Source organism: Micrasema longulum, unplaced genomic scaffold (assembly GCF_059751315.1).
Source record: "Micrasema longulum isolate JH-2025_06_02 unplaced genomic scaffold, ASM5975131v1 h1tg001117l, whole genome shotgun sequence".
In the NCBI taxonomy this organism is placed as follows: domain Eukaryota; kingdom Metazoa; phylum Arthropoda; class Insecta; order Trichoptera; family Brachycentridae; genus Micrasema; species Micrasema longulum.
Window position 1 is genome coordinate 12773 of NW_028278305.1, and position 24417 is coordinate 37189.

Consider the following 24417-nt stretch of genomic DNA (forward strand, 5'->3'; position numbering starts at 1 on the left):
TGAGCGGATGGTTGTTGACCGAGTACTCCGCCTCGGCCGAGATATCCAAATAATCTACTGCCATCTTCTCTATTTTTATTGGGTTGAAATTTAGACGGAATCTTGGTTTTATTTCTGCGAAGCGTCCCTGTTAATCTTAAACCATTATTCAATGATTGTTCGGCAAGAGGTATTTATGTGAAAAAATATCAGTGGTAATTCAATACAAATTAACCACATCATTTACTACGCGCTGTCCTTGATTTTTCCCTCGCATTGTTAACTTGGCCAGTGTAAACTTGCGTATTCAAAATGCAAGCAGTTTCCGAATCAGAAGCAGTTCAAATTTTGTCCCATATTTGCCGGGCTTACTTTTCATGTACACACAAAATCGACATTTCCCTCTAAAGACTGTGTAACAGACGCGGCGGATCATCTGGCTTCCGTAGCGATCGCGCCAGTCACAAGAACTGTATACTGTAGGTGCTGATGTCAATGCAGAGTGGCCGGGCGTAGGCGGGCCTCGGCCGACGAACGATAAGCTCCGGGGGAGGTATCGCTGCCTAGAGATCCCTTGCGGGGTCGCTAGTGAGTAGCACTGGCGGCCGCAATCCTGAAGCAGGCAACCGGGTTGTAAGGCCGGTATCGCTCCGTCGGTGGGAACGGCGGGGTGTGTTCCAGGGAAGTAGCCAAGGGTCCAAATTATCCGGGGTCCAAAATCCAATCCAAAGAGTATCCGAGTTCCAAGTCCAGGGGGTAGCGGCGGTCGAATATTCCAGGTGGCGGTGAGGTCCGGTTTGAAGCGAGGCAGGGAGACGAGGTGAAGAGTAAAAGCCCTTAGTAGCGTGACGATTTGACCGATTTATTATTTGCCCAGCGGGACTATATATACAATACATTTTGCCGTGCAGCGGTGGTGCTAGGCCAATAGCGGGCGGTACTAGGTCGACCAATCACGCGGCGACAGAGATAGCGAGCACATTCGCCCGCTTTATCAGTTTTTCTCGCGCCACGTATAAGGAAGCCCCCCTCCCGCTACCCGGCCGCAGTTCCCCACCGACCGCGCGGCGATCAACATTCAAACAGAATAATGAATAATTTTCTCTAATACACAGTAAATAATTTTATAGGCAGTCGGTAATATTTTATTAAATCCTATTCTATAAGCTCTTCAGTATGGCGATGACCACCCCCGAAAGCGACAAATGTTAGTCTTTATTGGGGAGGTAGTACCTCGCATACACATACTGAAGTTCCTGATTAAATATATTGAAAGGCCCCAGGAAGGGCCGCCAAGTTGGCATATGCCGCGTTACTTCGGCAACAGACTGCAAGCCTCCCGTCTACAGTAATATTAAGTCCGGGAGAACACATTTTTCTGCAAGAATTTGTAAATAGAGTCCAAATTGGTTTTATAACTTCCAGTTTATCTCCACTCTCCCGAATTCTTTCTTCCCTCGGTTTGCGGTCATCAAATCAGATGCTACTAAAAATGTGTATAAATCTGTATCGAGGCATGGTAATAAAAAAATATACAATAAACACAAATTTCACAAACAAACTAACCACTTCCTTTACTTACGTTTAAAAAATGAATAGTATATAGAGCGAGCGACTTTCGATTCATCCGTACAAAGTGTCTACGTTTACTGATTCCGTGTCAGATATCCGCTGCTCACGAAATAATCGCCCGATAATCACTGTCTCTTTTCATCTTATTAAAATTATATGTGTGTCTTGCTTAGTGATCCAATTAGATTGCATATCTTTCTCTGAAATGAATGTTTTATATATCTGTCTCAGGGTACTCCAATTTTTGACATTTTCGGAGATCCTGGTGGATAAAATATTTAATATAAAATCATCCAATATATCTAAATTATTTTTTTTCTTATATTTCAAGGTGTATTTGAAGATTACAATTTTTTTATGGTAATGTTTAAAGCGGTTGCCGAGATATTAATTAATTAAGTGCAATTTGCAACGCTGGTTACATCAAAGGAACGGGCAGATTAAATGTTCATGCAACTATACTCATTTTCGTACACAAACATCTTTTTTCTTTATAGATAGTTTAAGATAATTCTATTGACTTCCTATTGTAATCGGGGCTGATAACCGTAATATTGTATCGCGGTATTTGCACATTATGAATTATCCAGTAATTCAGAGCAAGTTGCCACGGTCTGCATTACTGATTGTTCCGGACACGCGAATAACGTTGAATTGGACAAATGAAAATGATATATGTAAATGATAACTGAATGAATTGATAAACACAGCTAGGAACCTGGTATTTGTATGACTGAGCGCTAGGCTCCCAATAAAGATAAATGATTCGCTTTCGAGCCTGGCCTCAGTAATACCGGGGGAATATAGCCAGAGATTACTCTTTCATGTCTATATGTATGTATTTCCTATTGTGTCTTAATCGTGTTTGTAAGGCCCTGAAAAGGGCCTATATTGTATCGCCTATATTGTATTGTACTGTTACTTGTTACATTCATAATTAAATATTTTAGATCTCAAATTGTGTTTTTACTTATTTTGAATCATTCTTCTATTCAGCATGTAACGAGCAACTATTTATTTGGGAAAAAAACATTTTTTACATATAATTCATATAGAAGATAAGGGTACATTAGAACTTGTGAAAATAGTCAATAATCATTTCCCACAGCTATATAAGCTTGACAACCTCGAAAGAATAAGTTAAAATAAAAATATATAAAATTAAATAAAATAAAAAAGAATTAAATATTAGAATTAAAAAAAAAAACATTAATGAAGAGAGTGAGAGAGGTATTTGTCGAACGCCAGTTATTCAGGGTAAGTTTGCATTCAATATAATTATAGGTGAGGTGTGCCACGTGGATGGCTTGTCAGGAGTGGCGGCGTGGTTTCCTGTCCCACGGCGAAGCAAAAGGAAGGACGTGGGATGCGTGGAGGGACGTACCCGACGTCCATGTGGGCGGCTCATCATCAGCGCAGCGGCGTGGGCGCGTGGGTAGCGTCACCGCAGTGCGGCGACGTGGACGCGTGGGTTGCGTCGTAGGCGGCAGCGTTGGGGCTGCGGCGTCAGGGCTGGTTACTGGGCCACGGGGATGGCAAGGCACCCGCCCGTGACCCTCGAAGACAACTGATGCAGGAGAAGAGAGCCCGGAGAGACAGTTCGATGAAGAGAGTTCGGCTAGCGGGTCCGGAGAAGAGAGGGTTCGAGAAGCGGGTGTCAAGGTTTTTATCATCTAGGCGTGCCCACTCCCGAATTGGGAGGACGCCTCCCGCTTCTCGGTCTCATCGCCCTGATTGGCGGGCTCACGCATCGGTTGGGGCGGTCTTCTTTCCCCGCCAACTTATGTTCTTAAAATATAACTTATTCTAATAAACTTAAATAAAAAATTAACAGTCTTATAATTTACTTATATTAACGATCGGAATAATCAGCGCGCGTGCACGAGAAGATGTATGAAGGTAGAGGAAGCGAAATCTATATGCCAAGATAGAGTGACGTGGCGTTCCATCCTCTCTGCCTACTCTTACGTGGAAACAGCGTGATGGTTCCCGTTATATGATTCTACAAACATGGGAATAAATAAGTTTTTAGTTATTTTAAACTCGCGTTTTTAAAATCGTATCTAGCTTCAAAAATATGAACATGTGGTCGGTTCTTGGAGGTACCTTCTCGGTAAGGACAATAGGCTCTCGATTGCCTGAGCGGACGGACATTTATTGCTCAGCTTTAACGACCCTTGCGAAAGGCACATTTCGGGTCCTTGTTACTTACTAAAAAATCTAACGGTATTTTTTAAGATAGACGCGTTTACCGAATAATTATTTTTATACAAAAAATTATAGAATTTATGGATTTGGCACAGCGGTACTTTCGGTCTATATCAAGTTATTAATAAAAAATACACATTATAACAACCCTAAATAAAATTAATTTAAAATTCAAGAAATGTTAGTAATTCAGAAACTGCAAATAAAATGAAAGAGTTTTACCTACCATTAAAACTCGTATTATGTTGCCTCTCTTATCCAGAATATGTTTATGTGAGATAGCATCTCCTTTCCGGCCGGCGTTTCCTAGTTCCTACCCGTCTCTTAATACCGTCCTTTTTCTATGGCAACCCTTTTTGTCTCTCATGTTGGTATTACAGCTGTCACTGGCAGGGAATCTATTCCTTTGTTTCAATTGTGTCTCACCAGGCAGGAGTTGATCATATTCTGGATAAGAGAGGCAACATAATACGAGTTTTAATGGTAGGTAAAACTCTTTCATTATGTAGTGCCGTCTCTTATCCAGAATATGTTTATGTGAGAAGTGTTTGTTATCGCCTGGTGACAGCGGTGATGTCAATTGTGATATACTGTTTAGAGGAGTATTAATACTGGATGATACTGGCTAGGAGCCGAGATATCATCTCCAGATACAGATCATAAGCGCACACAGTGGTGATGTCAGTTGTAATATACCATTTAGAACATAATACCAGATGATACTGGCCAAGAGCCGAGATCTCATCTGCAGACACATAGATCATGAGCACACACAGCGTTGATGTCAATGTGACACTGGATGGTCTGTACACCTGGCCGGAAGCCAAGATATTACCTCCCGGTATACATTTAGATCATTAACCACGATGAGCTCAGTAATACTCGGTAACATTTCAACTCTATACACAGTAACAATTAACATTAAATACATGTTTATGCAACTCACAAGATATAGTGAATAACTGGCATAACGGGTCCGAGAGATTGTCTCTGCTTGTCGTCAGTTAATAGGCCTGAAAAGGCTAGTAAGAGATTTTGAACATGTGCGATTATGATCGGCAACATTATGTCTTATCTCTTTGCAGTAAAACTTTGAGAAGGTATTTTCACTTTGCCAATTCCCCCTTTCCAGGATTTCATTAATAGGATATTGTTGAATCCAGTTTAAGGAAGCCACAGCTGACCTAGTACTACCAGCGAATGCCGAAATACCCGCTTCTTTCAGGAGGGATTTGACCCAGCCGCCGATGATAGTGGGTGAAGCTGGTTTTGCAGTACCACAAGTAGAAACAAAAAGGTTACTTCCTTCCTCTCTTCGGTCTTTACCCAGGGTATATACTTTCCTAAGCCAGAACACAGGATCTATAGCTTCTACATTATTCTTCAAAAGCTTCCAACCTGACTGTCTGTGTAGAGACGAGTCAGTTTTTGATCCAAACACTGGCCATAGGATAATGTGGTCAGAGGCATCAACAAAATAATCTGGCGAACACCTTAAAAGTGTAAGATCGTGAACTCTTCGCCCAGATGCGAGTAATAAAATTAAAGCACATCTACGTGATGCTTCAAACAGGGTTATATCTGTTGGTGGATTATTCTCTAGCCAACTGCATACAATCCTGGGATCCCAAATTGGTGGTTTATGTGACTTAAGAGTGGTTTTACCTATGCCCTTCATGACTTGTTTCACCATCGGGTGGCCACTAAGCTGGCTGTTCCTGTTAGGAATGCTAAGCATGGAAACAGCTGATTTGTGAAGTGAAATAGAGCTGGGAGCAAGACCTACTTTTACTTTCAAGTATGCTAGAAATCGGGCCAACTGGTTTCCAGATGGGTTTTTGAGGTCAACATTATATGTGTTGAACCATTTTCGCCATCTATTCCATGCTACTGAATAAGCTTTAAGAGTGGAGTCCCTCCAACTAGATGTTAAAAGTAACTTTTCCGCTGGAGACCACTCCGTTAAAGATTCTTCCCACCCCCAATCAGCCAAACATCCAGATGGATGTCGTGGATTCTCGGCGGATGGTAACCTGTGGAAGTATCCACGAGGTTGTTCACGAGATCGTTCACTGCTAGAGCAGGTCTCATGGCCCTCGCTCGGATGTCTGGGAGCCAGAACACTTTGGGCCACTTGGGCGCTATGAGCATGTACATCCCTGTCGATTCTCTCAAGTGTGCTAGGACTCGAGGAATCAAGCATGGGGGGGGGAATATCCAAGCCAATGGGTAAGTCCAGAATCTGCTGAAGGCATTGTGGAACAGAGCATTCGGGTCTTTGGTATCCATCGAAACATATTGCTCCACCACGTGAGCTGTTTCCGAGGCAAATAGATCTATTACCGGAGTTCCCCATTTCCTGAAGATAGGTTCCGTTGCCTGAGGCAAAAGAGACCATTCCGGTAGCTTCATGCCCCGAGACAGATGGTCTGCGAGGCCGTTGTATCGACCCGGGAGGTGTTGAACTTCCAGAGTGATACTGTGCTGATCTATTATGCTCAATATTTGATAAGTAAGAAGAAGCAACGTCACTGACCTTGTGCCTCCTTCGTTTCGAAGATACGCTAGAACCGTCTTGTTGTCCGACTGAACAAGTACTGAAGAATGCTTCAAAGTCTCGCTCAGGTACTTGAATGCTTTCAAAATGGCAAACATCTCCTGACGGTTGCTGTGCCACTGCGCTTGTTCCTCCGTCCAAAGACCCGAGAGATGAACGTCGTCCATTTGAGCTCCCCATCCTGTTCCTGCAGCATCTGTTGCCAGAAAGTGCACTGGTCGGGGATTGTGTACCAAAGAATTAGCGACGAGATTTTCTACCCACCAGGATACTTCCTTTATCACTGGATTGGACAATGGAACCTTCCTTCGGAGAGGAAGCCTTAACATTGAATGGACCTGAAATTGCATTTGGCGACAGTGAAGGCGGCCTCTGGGGGTCACATAACTGGCAAAGTTTAGCGATCCGAGAATGCTTTGGGCTTGTCGCAGAAACCACATCTTTTTTCCCAGTAAAAACTGCAACGTTCTGCGAAGCTTTTCCTGTTTTTCTGTGGATAGATACTTGAGATTCTGGTTCATGTTCCAAACAATCCCCAAATATTCCAGACATTGCACTGGAATCAGGACGCACTTGTCTACATTGATCTTCTATCCGAGAGATGTTAGAAGATTGATCGCCTGTTGTGTTTGAATTTCTAATTTTTCTCTGGTCTGATGAGCCAGGAGAAAATCGTCTAGGTAAACAACAACCCGAAGGCCTTTTTTCCTTAGGATTTCTGCAATCCAGTTGGAAATCATAGCGAATGCATGCGGAGCGCTGGCCAGTCCGAATGGCAGGCAGGTCATTTGCAGACACTGACGATTGTAGAACAAGCGGAGAAATCTTCGGTGTGTCGGAGCCACCGGAATGTGAAAATAAGCCTGAGAGAGATCGATTTTTGTCATCCAGTCTCCTGGTTGAAGGAAGCCTGGTATTTTGTGATGAGTGATGAGAGAGAAATGTCTCGTCATCGCATGTAAATTCAGGGCTTTTAAGTTGAAAATAGGGCGGTCGGAACCGTCGCCCTTATTCACAAGAAACATTTACGACAGGAATCCCGCAGATTTGTCTGTCGGTTCTAGAACACCCGACTGTAACATGTTCTTTATTTGAAGAGACATATCGTCGGACGTCTTTGTTTCGTAAGATATTAGTTGATAATTCTTTGGGCTTACCAACGGGGGCTTTGAAAGAAAGGGGATGCGATAGCCGCGTATCATTTTCAGAATGACCTTGGGAGCATCCTGCCAATTCTGAATCTTTCCCGCTAACTGCCCGGCCCGAAAGCTGTCACTTGTAATAGGCTCGACGACGCGAGGTCTGCCCTCGCGCCGGTTGCCTGTGCTGGAGCTTTCTTCTCTGTCCTCCTGAGGTTGACGGTTGGGGGTCCCGCCCAGGGTCAGCCCTCTGAGCACGAAAGGGCTTATCTTTCGGGACCACAACCGTGCGTTTTCCAGAAACTTGCTTCGGAAAAGCGAATTCTCCATCTCGGTTACCGGAATGGGACGAGACCAGTTGACCGGTCGAGATGGAAGGCATCCTGAAGCACTTGCTGACTCCCCCGAGCCTCTGCAGCTCGGAAGAGAAAGCTGCTTCCTCGAACAGGAAGGACGCACTGGGGGGAATTTTAGCGAGGGGCTGGACATCGTGCTTATTTTTCACGAGTTTGAGAAAGCGGTTACGCCGCGTTTCTATCACCTCAGCCCTCTTACCGCAAGCCATCTGCAAAAGGTCGTCAGAGACGCGATTACAGAGATTCTGACCCCCAAAGAGATCTGAGATCTTCATCTGCAGAGTCTCAGGGGTTAGAGGCGTTTCACCATCGTAGCCCCAGTTAATTAACTCTTGCAGTGAGGACTGCATGAGTTCTCTTTCCTTTAGAGCAGCGTGGTCGCCGCTTTTCTCCGCCATCACTGGCGGCCAGCGCTCGCTCTACGGAGGCTAACTGGGGCGACGTAGGGTCCAAGGCTGCCAGCTCCGAGTTGATTTCCAACTCCTTGAATCCTGTATCCGCGATGTAGTCCTTCATGACTTTTGAGTAGCGCACGTTGCACCACTCCGCGGATCCGAAGCGTTGGACGCGTTTCAGCGTACTGAGGATGGCAATGGGCGGCCGGGGTATCTTTGGTTCCACCAGCTCGGTTGTAGGGGAAGGCATTCTGAGCCCTGAAGACTGGGGAACCATTTCAACGTCCTCAGTAACGCCGATAATCGAAGGAGTGCGCGAGGCGGCACTCCTATCTCTAAAAATAAAATTTTGGAGATTGTCCAATTGCTTGGACAACCTCTTAATCATCTTTCGAGATGATCGCGTCCTCTGCTTCCTTTGTCCTCCTTTGTTCTTAGACGACGCGCTGGAAGCGGCGTCGCTCGAACCACTTGACATTCCATCACTATAGGCACTTGAGGCAGAGCGCGATCGATTTCGCCGCTTTTCTCCGACAACCGGCGGTTTTTCGACATTTTTGGAGGACATTTCTATTGGGACGGTTTAAATTGTTTAATTTTTTGTATGCAACTTTTTGAAAATATTTAAAAAAAAAACACAAACAAAACAAAACGCAACAGGTAGGTGGTAACGCGACGGAAATTCGACGTCAATTGAAACAAAGGAATAGATTCCCTGCCAGTGACAGCTGTAATACCAACATGAGAGACAAAAAGGGTTGCCATAGAAAAAGGACGGTATTAAGAGGCGGGTAGGAACTAGGAAACGCCGGCCGGAAAGGAGATGCTATCTCACATAAACATATTCTGGATAAGAGACGGCACTACATAATATGTAAATATTATAAATAATAATAAATAGGTGCTGTACCGCACAAGTCACATCTTGGAATGTATTCCACAATCCTGAAGCTAGGCAAAACCTAATGCGTGTATTCTGAAGTCGTTGGAATTTATCGAGCAGTTCATGGCTTTAATCGCTTACAGAAACATCAGTGTAATCTAGATTGGGTAGTAAAAATGCTTGTACCAGTGGGCGTTTCTATGGCCTATTTCTATACTAAGGCAAGCAGATTTTGAATTAATGATGCAATTTGATTAGGAATTGTGGTCTGTTCCCGTTGCGATAACTTGCTGCGGGATTTCGCAGATTTCATCAATAACAAATTAAATATTTTGCATCATGTCACTGTGCTTTTTATAGATTTCTCAAAAGCTTTTGACACTTTATGTCATTCTAAATTAATATGCATTTTAGAGTCAATTGGTATAAGGGGTAATTTGTTAACTTTTTTTTCAAATTTTTTAAGGGGGAGGAAAATGAGTATAAAAATAAAGAATTCATCGAGTCTAGCTAGGGAATGTTTATTAGGGGTGCCACAAGGGTCTATTTGGGGTCCTAAATTGTACATAATTTATGTATCAATGATTTGTAACGTTTTCAAAGGAGATTTATTTTTGCAGATGATACCGCACTAGTTATTTCCAATAAAAACCTATTAGAATCACAAGAGATATTGCAGTGATTTCAATAAATTGTTAAATTGGGCTCATGACTATGGTCTCATTATAAATGCAAAAAAGACTAAATGCTTCTCACATAAAATAAAATACATAAAATCTCCTCATGCCAAAAAATATTATTGCGAATTGCACAAATTCCTTGCATGATGGTTGTAACCGACCCGTTACAGGGGGGGGGTGGCGGCTTCGTCTCCCTGGTTCCGTTCAATCGGCCCACCCGGCGTAAATGGGGAGCCTGAGCCCGGCGCACCGACCGCTAAGTCAACCTCAGTAGCCCTGAAAAGGGCTTTCCAACAGGTCCTGTTGGTGCAAAGAGGCGAGCGCAGTCACGGCGGAAGGCAGCGGCGAAGAACGAAGTCCAGCGGGAAGCGGAGGGCAGGAGGCGGAGAGTAAAACGCGGTAGAACTGTCTCGAGCGAACTGAATGTTTATTTTAAGTCTACACATTATAAAGCGCCCGCGGCGCACTGCCCGACGCCCGAGCGCGCGGCCGCCGCCGTGTACGCGAGCCGCCGCTGAGGAGTGTGGGTACGGGCGACCACTCGCCCGGCCTCCCCCACCTTACTCTACCCAACGGCCGACCACATAAATAGCGCAGTCCGCCCGCGTGCGGGTTTAGTCGACAGTACGCGCGGAGCTCTTTATATAAAAATGCACACACATACAAATAAACCAATACAAAATACATACATTAAACTTAAATAATCCAATCTTTTCCTTTTCTATATTTTATTTATTTATTTGGGATTTTTACAGCTATTACATAAACAAAATATTAACAATGCTAAAGCCAATTAAAAAAATCCACTGTAAATATAATGACACATAATATGTAAGAAAAGAAGTTTCGTAATTGTATTTGTGTGACGTTTGTATTCATTTTCCTCGGTATAGCCAAGGCCGAACCCGAAAGTGGATCAAATCGCCTTTCTTATGGATTCGGCCCTTGGCTTTCACAAATACCGAGGACTTAAAACTATTAAATATTATTCATAAACAAACGATAAACAATATCACAAATTACACAATCAAATGTGGCTTCTATCGTTTTCAGCGCGTCCGAAACAACATGTAATTGTGAATTCATTGAATTTGTGTATTTGGGTATTTTTATAGATCATAATTTTAAATGGGATCGTCATATATTTAATCTTTGTGATCGATTGCGGACTCTTGCGAGTACTTTTTATAAGTTATCTTTTATTTTGCTTAAAATCACTGTTACGGACGTCAAGACGGAAAGCGGCCCTTCTAGGGACCGCCACTGCGCTAGACTAAGTGTTAAGATTTAGGGATCTCGGTATGTGTTAGAAATGAGCTGCCCCTCCAATAAAGACTAGTATTTTTCACTTTCGGGGGTGGCCTTTTCCATACCGAGACATTTAGAATAGGCATTTAGTTCGTAAATTAGTTTTAAGTATATTTTTGAATGTTCGTTTCGCGCTGCGTTGCCGCCGCAAGAATGCCGTGAGAGCTGGAGGGGGTAGTGCCTATATACGTGGAGGGAGGGAGATGGATGGAGCGGGCGTACGGCCTTCTCTATCGCTCTCTCTCTCTCTCCACGCGGCATACGACGGCTAGATCCGCTCGGCGGGGTGAATGGTGGGGCACGTAGTGCGAACGGTATATAACGTGTACACTCAAAAATAAATGACACTTCTTCTCTGACGTTTGGCTTTTACTCATCTCTACTCGCTTCTCCCCGACCCGGCTTTCTACTCGATTCTACTTCACTTCGCTTGACACCTTCGCTTCACCCTGGACTTGGATTTTGGACTTCTCTCCCTACGGATTCCTGACCACGGCGAACCGGCAACTTCAACCTGAAGTAAGAGGCCCTTCTGAGGACATCTCCGGCCCTGACGAGTTTGACAAGATCGCCTAGCCTCCGCTGCCTTACAACCAGTGGATCGGGACGTGTGCGTTAGTGATTGCAGCGGAACCACAACACGATGCCGGTAGCGCGTTAGCTACAATCACTCTAAAAATTATTTATTTTTCTCTAGTAGAATCAAAAGGATATGGTATGAAGTCGTGGAACATTCGACTAAAACTAATATTAAAATGATCCAGGGTCTACAGTACTCTATAGTTAGGAGAATTGTACCAGCAGAGATTTAAGAACCAAGAAGTAATAATGATCTCCTTTAAAAAAACAATCAAAACTCTGCCTGTTCGAGGATTACTGTGGCCTTGCATCATTTTAGAACAATTTAATATTAATACATTCAAGTTTCCTCTCAAACATAACCATAATACACGCTTCACGTCTAATGATGGCTCCGTAGTACCAAAAGTATGTAATAAGTATGGTAATAGAACTCTCAAATATTTAGTACCTAGGTTTTTTAATTTATTGCCGAAAGAACTTAAATTTAACTCACATTGTAACAAGAGCAAAATAAGAGAGTGGCTACTCGATCAAAAGTTTATAAATGTATAGTAGCTCATGTGTAAATATTTTAATTTTTCATATATTTTCTTGTATTTCAAAAATAAATTTATACATTATTACTTGTATATTCTGATCTTTCCGGCTGTTATTCATTGTTTTTATAAATGTAAATAATATTATATAAGTTAGTATAAATATAATCTCCACCAACAAGCTACAGAAAGTGGTTGGGTGCGATTTTAGTTTTAGTAAAAAATATAACAATCGATTTTTTTTTTAAATTGAAAAAATGTATAATTATATTGTTTAAATAAAAAAAAAAAAGAAAACAACTCAAATGTTGCTTAGTTTGACAATGAAAGCGCATAACTTTCTATTAAAATTATTGAAAATGGTCATTTTTAAAAGAGGACATTTCGTCTCTTTTAACATTTCATCTGTAATCAAATATTGAATTTTATAAAGGGACAGCTTGCCCACCACACCAGGGGTGGTATCCTGAACCACCCTCGTGGCACGAGACTTTACATACAAAACACACGAGAAAAACTGCTCTCTCGTGCCACGAGAATGGTTCAGGATACCACCTCTGAGAACATAAGTCTCCTTGGCGGTGCCCGCATACAAGGAAAAAATATTAGTTCCCGGGAGAGCTCTCTGTAATCTGGCAGTCTTGGCATCTTTTTTCTAAAAACAGGTAATCTAGAAGTACATAACATGTATGCATTTCAATGAGGAAAAGTGGGTGTGGATACCAGACGACCGACATTCCCTGAGAGCACTGTACGCAGGCGACACCGCCATTCTCACCCAGCACCCATCGTCCAGCACCAAAATCATCACCCAACGCCTCCAATCACACACCGACAAACTCCAACAATGCGAAACATTCTACAAGCCCCGTGGTTTGTAAGAAATACAATCATACAACGCGACACAAATATTCAGACACTTAACACCTTCATAAAAAAACTAGCAACACAGTTCTTCCAATCCCTTCCCTCGGCCTCGGCCTCGGCCTACTAGATCCCTCATCAGATCCCGAAAACATCCGCCCCATTTCCCCTATATATCCCTCACCATCCTTCTTTCCCCCTCCCGTTCCTTGATGTATATCAATGAAAGAAAAGAGGCTTAAGAAGATCAAGATACGCTGCGATTGGTGTACCAATGCAGTACCCTATGCACCATTAGGTTCAGAAAGGAAATTAAATATTTTGTACCTCTACAAAAAGGAAAAAAATCCTTTTATTTTTAAATTTTATATGCACACATTAATTGAATTTTTTATTTTTATAATGTGGAGGGCAACACCAACAAGCAGAGCCGAACACCGTTTAGGCCCGCAACGCGTAATCCGATCATCGCGTAGTCAGCTCGGACAAGTTATTAAACGTCGTGCATCGGAAGATCTTTATATGAAACTGCTGTGTTATAGTATCATAATACTTATTTTCTGTTTCACATTATATTCAAGTGTTTATATTCTATTAAATATGTATTTCTGTAAGGTAAAAGGCACTGGGTGCAGTGTATATTGGTAAATAAATATCAAGCGCCGTGGATTATCTGCCAATTAGTTTATTCAACATTTCCTTGTTAGACCTGAGAACTCCCGGCACCGCGATATCGTCGGCGAACATATCCACATAAGCCCGCTTCACACCAAACTTCCATATGGCCAAGTAAGGGAAATAGTCTGCGTAGAACATCGTGAATACGACGCTCATATTGTAATACAATCTGCCTAGAGTCGTAAAGAGCCACTTCGTATACACGGTGAAGGTTAAATACAGAGATAACTTGTCGCTCCAACTGAAGGAGGAATAAAACTTATCCGGATCCAGGATATTGTCTGGGGCCATTTCTTCCGCGAGTAGTCCTCGGATCGGGTATACGGCCGTCTGTGTTTCTTCATCTCGGTCCGTCGTGGCCGTTTCCGAGGCGAGCCCGGTGAATCCCGGAACGCCCACGAGCCAGTAGGTGTAGTAAATGAAGGAGTTGGCGCATACGGAGGTGTCCACGTACCACATCCCACTCAGCAGCTCTTCGACATGATGGTAGAAGAACTCGGGAGGGTTGTGAAGCAGCTTCCGGAACACTCGGCCGCACACCACGCGGGTTATTTGAACCGTTTCCTCCAAAGACTCGCGGCACAAGTTGTATCTAAAATGTAGAAAACGACAGATTAGTGAAATTTTATTTTTGACCGTCAATTTATGCTCACTAAATGGAAATCTATTGCAGCAGAGAGGAAAACATGGAAATCTAGGTATTTACAGGGCTTTTGACCGGTCATCGGCTGGTGTAAGTGGCTATGTTTAATATTATAGTATTTCTTTAACTCTTCTATCTGTCGACTTCAGTGAAGTTTAAGAGCTGAAACCTTTATTGATGTGTATGAGATTCATGTCTGAATTATTTCACCTACCGGGCGACACCTTGTCTACAAACATTTGGACGTACTCGAGATATTGTCGATTCACTAAATGAGTTCTAAAGTTGTAGCGCAATTTCTCTTACCTATCCCTTATCCCCAGCAGGTAGCCGATGGTCCTCCAGAGGTGCACGTACCCCTCCAGGTCTGCTCGCCCGCAGCCGAGACCCGCGCAGTGCGGCTTCAGCAGCCCGAGCCCGTAGAACCCGAACTGGGTGAGCGCCAGGTCCCTCTGGGAGACGTGGCCCAGCGCCCCCCTCCCCGCGACCTTGCTGGCTCGCAGGTGACGGAGACGAACCGTACTCAGGGACTTCCACATCCTGAAAACAGTATTACAAATGTGCATTCTGCGCAGGTAAATTTTGTTTAGTTAAGTTAAAAATTCTCGTGTGCCGCAGAGTTGTGAAAGAAAGGCGGAGGATAGATACCTTCGAAATGTGGTGCTGGGAGATGTATGCTTCGAATCCCCAGAACCGCGAGATGGACAAATATTTCCACTGTCAAAGAGCTGAAGGTAGATAACGGACTATCCTCTATTTGCTCAGAGCGTGTTTTCTAGTTTTTCAGACACATCTTGAAAAATTATTGGTCCTGGGAGGAGTCGAAGTCTAGAGCAAGATACCCCTGAAGATGAACTGACCGAACCGAGGCTACCACTGTGAGGTGGAGGACAACGATCCGTAACATATTAAAGGCAACGAGGGAGAATGGCCACGACACTCAGAAGTGAGGAGGACGACGGCAGATGGAAACATTAAACATCGCATTAAAAAATGTTTTTTTAAAACAATAAATACTGGTCAAAATACTCGGCTAACAGTTGAAATACTGTATTCTCTGAGGCAATGTGACAGGATTCAGTTTTAAGCTGATTAAAGCCATTTAGATAGGAGATGGTATGTATGTGCGAGTAACAGTGACATTTGACTGTGGAATAAATAATATCCTAATAGTGTTAGAGCTTACAGTGTTCCAGGTCGGAGAGGTTGGTAGTACCAGCTGTAGACGTGCTTCAGTGTGGACAGATACCTCCTGTAGGCACCTTCTACAGATGACGACTTCTGCGTCCTCGTGAGTATTGCCAGTATACTGGGTACAGATAGGACACACAAGAGACCAGACAAGGTCACTGCAAACTGCCCCATGATATTCCTCTGAATGAATTTCTGCCCCCTGAAATAATAACAAATTTCACTATGTAAATCAGACAAAATCTTCCTTTTTACACAGACTACGCGTCAACAAACTATTTGAAACGATCTACAATACCTAGAATATGCGAGCAATATAACAATAGATTTACTGAGGCTGATCTTTTTATTTGAGACAAGAGATCAAAGTCAGAATAGAGGTGCGAGACTGCTTTTTCAGAATGCGTGACCTTTGCAGTACAGACTTTAATTTAGACCTCCGAATGCGCATTGTACGATGTTACGTTTTCTCGGTACTTTTTTGCGGCGTCGAAACGTGGACACTCACCCGAGAAGCACTTTAAAAAAAATCAAAACATTTGAAATGTTGGGCTACAGGAGGATACTAAAAATCTCCCGGGTGGACAGAGTCCGAAACGATGACGTTCTCCGGCGGATGGAAAAAGATAAATAGGTACTGAAGACCATTAAGAAAAGAAAACTTAGTACTCTGGGCATGTGATGAGAAGCGAAGAATATAACATTTTACAAGTCATTCTACAGGGAAGGATTGAAGGAAGACGCAGTGCAGGTAGAAGGCGCCTCTCTTGGCTAAAGCACTTGCGCGACTGGTTCCATTGCAGCACTCGGGCCTGGTTCGGGGCAGCTGCCAACGAAGTGAGAATTGCTACGATGATATCCAACATCCACCGGGGAGAGGAACAATAAGAAGAAGAAGAAAATCTTTTTTATCTTTATCTGTTTTCTTTAAGAAAATGTCTTGTATGTAAATTTAAGTCAAAAATCATAGGAAAATTGAGAGAAGCAGATATTGAATTATTTTTATTATTTCATTTCTTATCTTTTACATCTGTTATATTTAACATAATTTAAATTGTTGTCTTAAGTGTGAACAATTTTTTTGGTGTGTGCATGAGTGACCTTCACTAATATATAAAGAAATTGACAATATTTCTGTACTAACTGTTTGTTTACCCAATAAAATAAAGAAATAAATGCAAATGCTCAAACATTACTAAAAAACTATTGATTATTTTACTATAAGTTACTTAACCAAAGTCATATTTCATTTAATGTTCCTCGGGGTATACTCAGTATACTCAGACCTATACTGTTTCTGATCTTTGCAAATGATCTGTTAAAGTTAAATTAGCATGAAATATACAGGAGTTAACTAAAACAGATTGCGCAAAACTAACAATAAATAAAAGTTTGTCAACGTGTTTCTAATATTTTTACAATCATAAGTCCTGATTTTCTGATGATAAACTTCATTTAATATTGAAATAATGAAAATTATTGAAACTCAATGAACTGGATGATTCCATGGTAGTGTCGCGGACTCACATAGCAGCGATCCAAGGTTCAAACCCACTGTTCTAGCCACTTATCACTTTTAGAAAGAAATTGGAATATTTTGGTTAAAAAAAAATGGTTTCATTGAAATTATCCGATACTAAGAAATAATTTAATTAACATTCCAAATTGAGTTTCCCCAAAACAGGCAATTGCGAATCATGTATTCAGAGGTGTAAATAAAATTAATATGTATGACTTTTTATTTGCGCTGCAGCATGATTTTTTGGTTCCTACGTATATTTTTAAAATTTATTGTTGGCTTTTTAAAATTATTACTTACTAAGTTTGTAGGAATCCGTTAAAATTTTTAATAAATTAAAACACTAACTAAATTAGTAAGTTTACTTGGTTCACAGATAGGTACTTACATAGACTTATTAAACATTTGAACGCACTGTACTTACCATGGGCATATATTTCAAATAAAATAAATAAATAAACATTAGTATTTATCTTATACCAAAATAAATCGTTTTTTTTAATACTTAGTAAAAGTGTACCATCTCTCCTTTATGAATGGTGTAATTATTACAATTTCAAATGCTGTCTCTTTTGCACTCGTAAGTTGTATTTCCTTTGTCCGAGTTTCTTCAATTAGGATATAATAATTTGGGGGTCTAATTTCATTCCTGGGATTGTGAAATCTCATTCGCTCACAGCAGCACAAAGATGAAACAGTAATTTGAATACCTTTTGAATTTTTCTTCATCAAACCACGGAGGCAGCTCCATGTCCAGTTGGGACTCTTCGCACGTATCACACGGTACATCGTGGGCTTCTCCCCCCAGTAGAAACTTTATATGCTCCTCCACTGTTAGTTCTACAAAATAAAGATAAATATCAACGCTAAAAAGACTAAGTGACCAAATTGCCACTACAATCAAAATTGAGTTATGCATATACAGGATGTTCTTCAAACCCTGTCACATCCGAAACCACGATGATCAGTATAGGCTAGAAGACATATAAGCATATTAAAAAAATATTTAGAACGAATAGTTAAAAAAACAAATGCTTGCTTACTTCTGCAGGGGAGAAGCGAGGGGGGCGCGGCCGCGCGGTTGACGGTGAATCAGACTCCCACCTCCCCTCCTTGTTTCTCCCCTGCAGAAGTAAGCAACCATTCCTTTTTTTTCTGTAAATTATTTTTTAAGATTTTAATCGTTCTAAAACTTAATTTTAATGTGCCAATATGTCTTCTTGCTCATACTGATCATCGTGGTTTTGGATGAGACAGGGTTTAAAGAACACTCCGAGAGACACCCGCTCTTTTAGACAAGAAAGATAAATTTAAACAATATTGCGTGAACGCATCGAGACAGTAAATTATTAGCGTGTATAAGTAGATGACCACCAGAGATGACCACCGGAAAAAATGTAATAAATAACTAAAGAAATAGGGATGCAATACACATTGGTAAAAATGTGTACGGTCAAGATACAAAATATGATTGAATATAACCAGGAATTGAGGTAGTTTTCCATAGAACAAAAGGCAATACTCTATATTAACACTTTGAGTACCGGCCGAATACACATAGAATTTACCCTGTGCCCAAACCAGTTTTGTGAAATTTCATGCCTTGTGAAGAATTTCTTAAACGTGTCATAATTATGAAAATATTATGTTAAATCAATTCTTACTTCTCATATTCATTTGAAATAATTTAACAAGTCATTTTTGTAAGATAGTTCTGCCAGCATTGCAGCATTGGCCTTTATGGAGAGCCACATTGCAATGTTCGCACATATACCTACAGCGTCTCCTTTGTTTGTGCTTTGTATCCCGGAGCCGTGTAAACACGTGATTATAATAACCGAGCGTTGTGTCCCGGTCCCGTGTTTTCACGTAGTTTACCAGAAGCGAAAAAGTCGCTAGATGTCAATACCAGCTGGTAAATCAAGTGAAAACACGGAACTGGGATACAACAGGTGGTTATATAATCACGTGTTTACACGGCTCCGGGATACAAAGTGTTAATACTCAATACTCCTCCGTTACTTCGATACTTTTTATATTTAAACTCTTTATTTATTGTTAATTTGCTGCATACCTATGTCATAATTTTTATTTAATTTTCCTTTATTTTCTGCTGATTTTATTTTATGTATCTATATTTTCTTTACTTGTGTACGGGTGTTTTGTTTCATTTTAATTATTTTTTAATATTATTTTATACTTTGTCAAAGGCATAAGCAGTCGAAATAAATAAGTAAATAAAAGGGGTTTGAAACAAGGTTGGCGCACAACAACACTACGAGGCGATTTCCTAAATCTTTTTTTATATTTTTTATTCCAGTAAAATAGCTACATAGTGCAGAGCCGAACAAAATTTTATATTTGAAGCATTTATGATGGTCTCAACATATCCCACCATCGCTCGAACGAGGGTGAATGGACCCACCCTGCAGTGGCTTGGAGAAGCGCATTGTTGGAGCTTTTCAGGCGTTCCCATAGGCTCCAGGCTCTTTGGTGAAGTAGGGCAGCGTAGGTGTTCACCCGTCCAGCTGTGAACATTTCGGAGGCACTGCAGTACCTAGGCAGTCCGAATAATTGCCCGTATGAATTATTATACGTGACCGTTAATTTATTCCATGCTGCTTGCGTATAGTTGTTCCATAGTTCCGCTGCATACATGGATGTCAAATACGATGTAAAGATGATTTTCTTCACTTCGAAAGAAAAAAGCGCCTCGCTAGCATAGAGGCCCTGACATTGATGGCTCTTCTCCATCTCTCCATGTCCTGATCATCTTTACAATCATCAGTCAGTATGTGCCCTAGATACTTGACTTTTCCAGTTACCGTTAAACTGTCGTTGTCCAGGAATACAGGTGGTGATGGGTGCATGAATTCAGAAAATGACCTCTTGTGTTTAAATATAAGTATGGCAGATTTTTTGGCATTGTTTATCATGTTGTGGTCGTTTGCATATTTTTTGCAAATATTGAGCAACAATCTCATACTATTAATAGATGGGGTCAATAATACCATAACATCTGCATAAATAATTTTGTTAGCACAGACACCGTTTAAGGAGCACGGTAAGATCGTCCATATATATATTAAAAACCTAGCCATCGAGTGGTAAATAGATTCTGGTTCTATTTACTCGTATATGGGTTTGCGAATAGGGGCACATATTTTATACGGGTTTACAAATTTGAATAAAGGTCGCCATTACATTTTTAAGAGTTTATATTCTAACTGGAATCAATCTATTTTCTAATTCAATTCCGGTACCCACATAATTATGGACCGTATTGTGCACATCATTTTTTTATGGTCAAAAATATTTTTTATGTTTAATGTATTTATGTTAAAGTCAGTTTATGTTAAATAAATGAATAAAATGATAATATATTAAAAACACGTATCAATAATTTTGTTTTTTTTTTTTTTTACTAAAATGGCGTTGCATAAAAAATTGTATGCTTTTGCCAATGTCATGTTTAATTAATTTATATTAACTGGTTCGCAGTACGCAACCAGGCCCAACCTTTGGGTCTGCCAGCAACATAACAGTTCCGAGAAAGTTCTCTCCTTTCTCTCCCTCCATGGAATTACATTAATCAATAAAAAATTAAAATATATATTTTTTTAAACAGTTATGAGAGGAACAGAATTCCAACCATCTATGTTGCGTTCTCTGCTATTCTCCTGCACGGAAGGGAATCGTGGCACCTCACTAGGGCCAAAAATAGCAAAGTTCTGAGTTTTGAGAATAGGAGTCTCAGAAGAATTTTGGGTGTGCGGTGGTTTGACTTTGCGAGGAATGAGGTAATAAGATAATGGATGCAGCAAACCCCGATGACAGCAAACTGTCGTCAAGCGGAGGCGATACGGTTGGCTAGGCCATATACTGCGGATGCCTCCTGAGAGCCTTAACTACGCTTGCCTACTTTATAAGGCATCAGGTTCTCGACGTCCTGGACGTCCACTGCTGACTGTTCGTCGGCAGTTCATGTCAGAACTGAGGGACACGAACCTGACTCGGGAGGACGCGCAGGAGCTGGCAGCCGACAGAGATGCATGAAGGCTTTTTGTGGATACCATGTGCTCCAGCCAGGGAGCGGACATGGAATGATGGTAGTTGCTAAACGTTTCGGAATATTTGATGCAGTGTACCATTAAGTTGTATTTTTACGAAAATGGCGCTATATAATAGTATCATTTATAATTATATAATGTTTTAGAGTATGTACTTACGTCGGGCCATGTTGGAAAAACTTCACGAGATTTGATCCGAAAAGATTTTCTTCACCGGCACATCTGAAACGACAGTTTTACTCTCTCCATTATCTAAAATTATAATACAAAACGCCTATATAATATCATAATATCCCAGGCAATGAAAATTTATACTTATAATACAGATTGTAGAATGTAGATTGCGTCGTTGAGTAATATTACAAAGGAATTACCATCATAAATCAGATTGCACCGTTTTGAATTTAATGTAACACGAGAAAAATCACTTTGGCACATCATTATTAACAATTCGTATCTAAGATTACATGTGTAAAGATTTCGATAAAACGCCATAACGGTGATAATAATTATCACAATAAATTATTGTGATAACAATAATCTTGTTAGACATTAATTTTGGCTCCAAAGCACAAAACACAAAATCAAATGGAAAAGACTTCTACCAATTTAACAAACAATAAAAACAAACATTGAGACCAATATAAAAATGAAAAAAGTAAACACATATTTTAGATAAGTACCTACCTTTGCTGAGCGGTTTTTGAGGGATTGTGATGACAATGCAATAATATGCAGATATTTTATATATTGTTTCCGCAATATTTGACATCTACACATCTACAGCGACTTTCGGTATTACCATATTTTGTTTTATTTTATTTTATTTGGGAAATCAACAGTTCTACATACATATTTGTAGTAAACAAACAGATATAGTGTATAAACTCAGAACTAATAACAGATTTCCACAAAGTATACAAATTTAGTAAAGAAAATATATTACATATCAAATAAATACATATAAGTTCATACATATAAAAATGTTATTTTCATGTACTCGTATATATTTTTTAATAATCAAGTATTTTTTTAAATATATTTTTTAAGAACAGTAAGTTATTGTAAATTGGGCGGGATTAGGACAAGAATGCTTAAAGAGAGGATAAGGAGGGGAAGGGAGATGTACATATTTATTATTATGATGTCTACTAAGTTACAAAATGCATTTTTAGTGTAAATTTTAAATCTGACAGAGTGATGTTTGTGTAATCTATATCTTTAAATTTTGTATTATACACTGAAAAAGTCCTACGAAAAAAAACATTTTTAACATACGATGTTTTACTTATTGGTACATGAAACAGGTGGTACCGTCTACAAATCCTGGCTGGCACATGTATTGTTATTAAACTAAGTAGTTCTGTACAATCAACTATTCCTGTCATAATTTTGTAAAGCAGTAGTTGGTCCGCACACACTATCAACAGTAATTTGAAATGGTTTAAATAAGTCACAAAAAATAGACGGTTTTTATTATTTGTTTTTTTTTTGTTGAAATAGACCCAACGAGTTATATTTTCATATCTTTAAAATATACATTCAATAGTTCGATTCGTTTTATTAGGAGGTAACTGCAGTAAATTGAATTTAAAATCTTTAAATTAAAATTTAAATAACCTGCTTAAGAGCAGCTAGAATCAAAACGGTAGATACTCCATTAATTCTTTCTAATGAGAGCAACGGATTTAATGAGAGCAACGGATTTAATGTTCGCTTATTATGTAGGTACTTAGTACCTACTGCCCACATAGGTACTACATACATTTCGTACGGCAGATTAGTACTTGTTTTTAGTAGAGAGATATTATATTATTTTAGGGTCAATTTATACAAATTTGATCATCAGTGCACTTCACAAAACACTTTAAACATAACGACGGGATAAACTGGTATAATATACTTCAATTCTTGGCTTGTAGGAGAGTTAACATTCAACTGAACTGCTGAACTGAGATTTACACATAGTGATGCGCGTAGCCGGTTAGTGACAATCGTACATTGACAATCGAATAAAAACTAATTTTACATGCTTCATTTAACAAAAGTGATCAAGATACGCCGCAATTGGTGTACGAATACAGTGCCCTATGCACCATTAGGTGCGAAAAGGAAATTATAATGATGATATTTATCAGCAAAAAAATGGTACGAATAATTTACTCGCTATACAAAAATAATATTAATATAAAATTAAAACAAGTTCTTATAATATAAAGAAAAATATGTACATAAACACCCGTTATAAAGATACAAAGGAGTATACAGGGTGTTCTTTAAACCCTGTCACATCCGAAACCACGATGATCAGTATGGATAAGAAGACATATTAGCATACTTAAAAAAATATTTAGAATAAAGAAAATTTTTCAAAATAAAATATTTAAAAAAATAAATTGTTGCTTGCTACTGCAGGGGAGAAGTGGGGGAGCTCGGTTGTCGGTGTTTCAGACTCCCCCTCCCCCCCTCGTTTCTCCCCTGCAGAAGTAAGCGACCATTTGCTTTTTTTTACATTTTATTATTATTTTATTTTTTCGTTCCAAAAAATTATTTTTATGTGCCAAGATGTATTCTTGCTCATACTGATCATCGTGGTTTGAGATGTGACAGGGTTTAATGAACACCCTGTATAATATACTGTATTAGCCCGAATATAACGCGACGTTTAGAGCAGGAATTAATTAATCTTAAATGGCGGCCACCGCGGTGTAGTAGTTAAGACACTTGAGTCACGCACGGAATGTTTCGGGTTCGATTCCTAGTGGGAACACAAAAACCAAAATGTGTTTTTTTTTAGCCTGGGTGTTCTGTACTACAATTTACCGCTATAATTAGTCCTCCTGTCCTGTTGTGGTACAAAAAAGTAAATATGGTATAAAAAGTAGATAATACAATATTTTATACGTTTCCTGAATATTTTAGAATACTGCCCGCATAGTAAATCCTGATAATTCCCACCTTATAAAGAACTTTAGCTCTACGGTAAATTTGATACAAAAAATGTTTTTTTCAGCGCGGCAAAAATTAGAGGTTTAAAATATACGGCAAGGTTTATGTCTGAAAAATTACAAAAAAATATATTTTGATAAAAACGAACTACTTTGAACGGTGTCACTAGTTCATATGAATCAACCAATGAAAAGAGAGTTGTGGAAGATTTTCGGTTTTTCGGAAAAGAAGCGGAAGAGAACCTGAGACGTCACACGTGGACGTCAGAAATACAAAATTAAAAAAAATCATAGCAAAAAAAATTCGCT

The 24417-nt window shown here is 40.1% G+C and overlaps 1 protein-coding gene across 15 annotated transcripts; it reads right to left on the bottom strand.

The window, feature by feature from the left end:
* Positions 1 to 13724: 13724 nt before the first annotated feature.
* On the bottom strand, positions 13725 to 23170 carry LOC148276968 (uncharacterized). Of its 15 annotated transcripts, none has more exons than XM_088233518.1 (7): positions 23064 to 23170; positions 21848 to 22004; positions 21320 to 21382; positions 17801 to 17930; positions 15567 to 15773; positions 14687 to 14920; positions 13725 to 14329 (listed from the first exon to the last, which is right to left on the bottom strand). In XM_088233518.1, the coding sequence occupies exons 3-7, from the start codon at positions 21327 to 21329 to the stop codon at positions 13729 to 13731; spliced, it is 1182 nt and encodes a 393-aa protein (XP_088089644.1). In that variant the 5' UTR covers positions 21330 to 21382; positions 21848 to 22004; positions 23064 to 23170; the 3' UTR covers positions 13725 to 13728. The 15 variants fall into 15 exon arrangements, with proteins under 15 accessions (XP_088089644.1, XP_088089643.1, XP_088089651.1 ...); XM_088233517.1 differs by having other exon boundaries at positions 21848 to 22054; positions 23064 to 23132; XM_088233525.1 differs by having other exon boundaries at positions 21844 to 22054; positions 23064 to 23132.
* Between the last annotated feature and the right edge of the window lie 1247 nt (positions 23171 to 24417).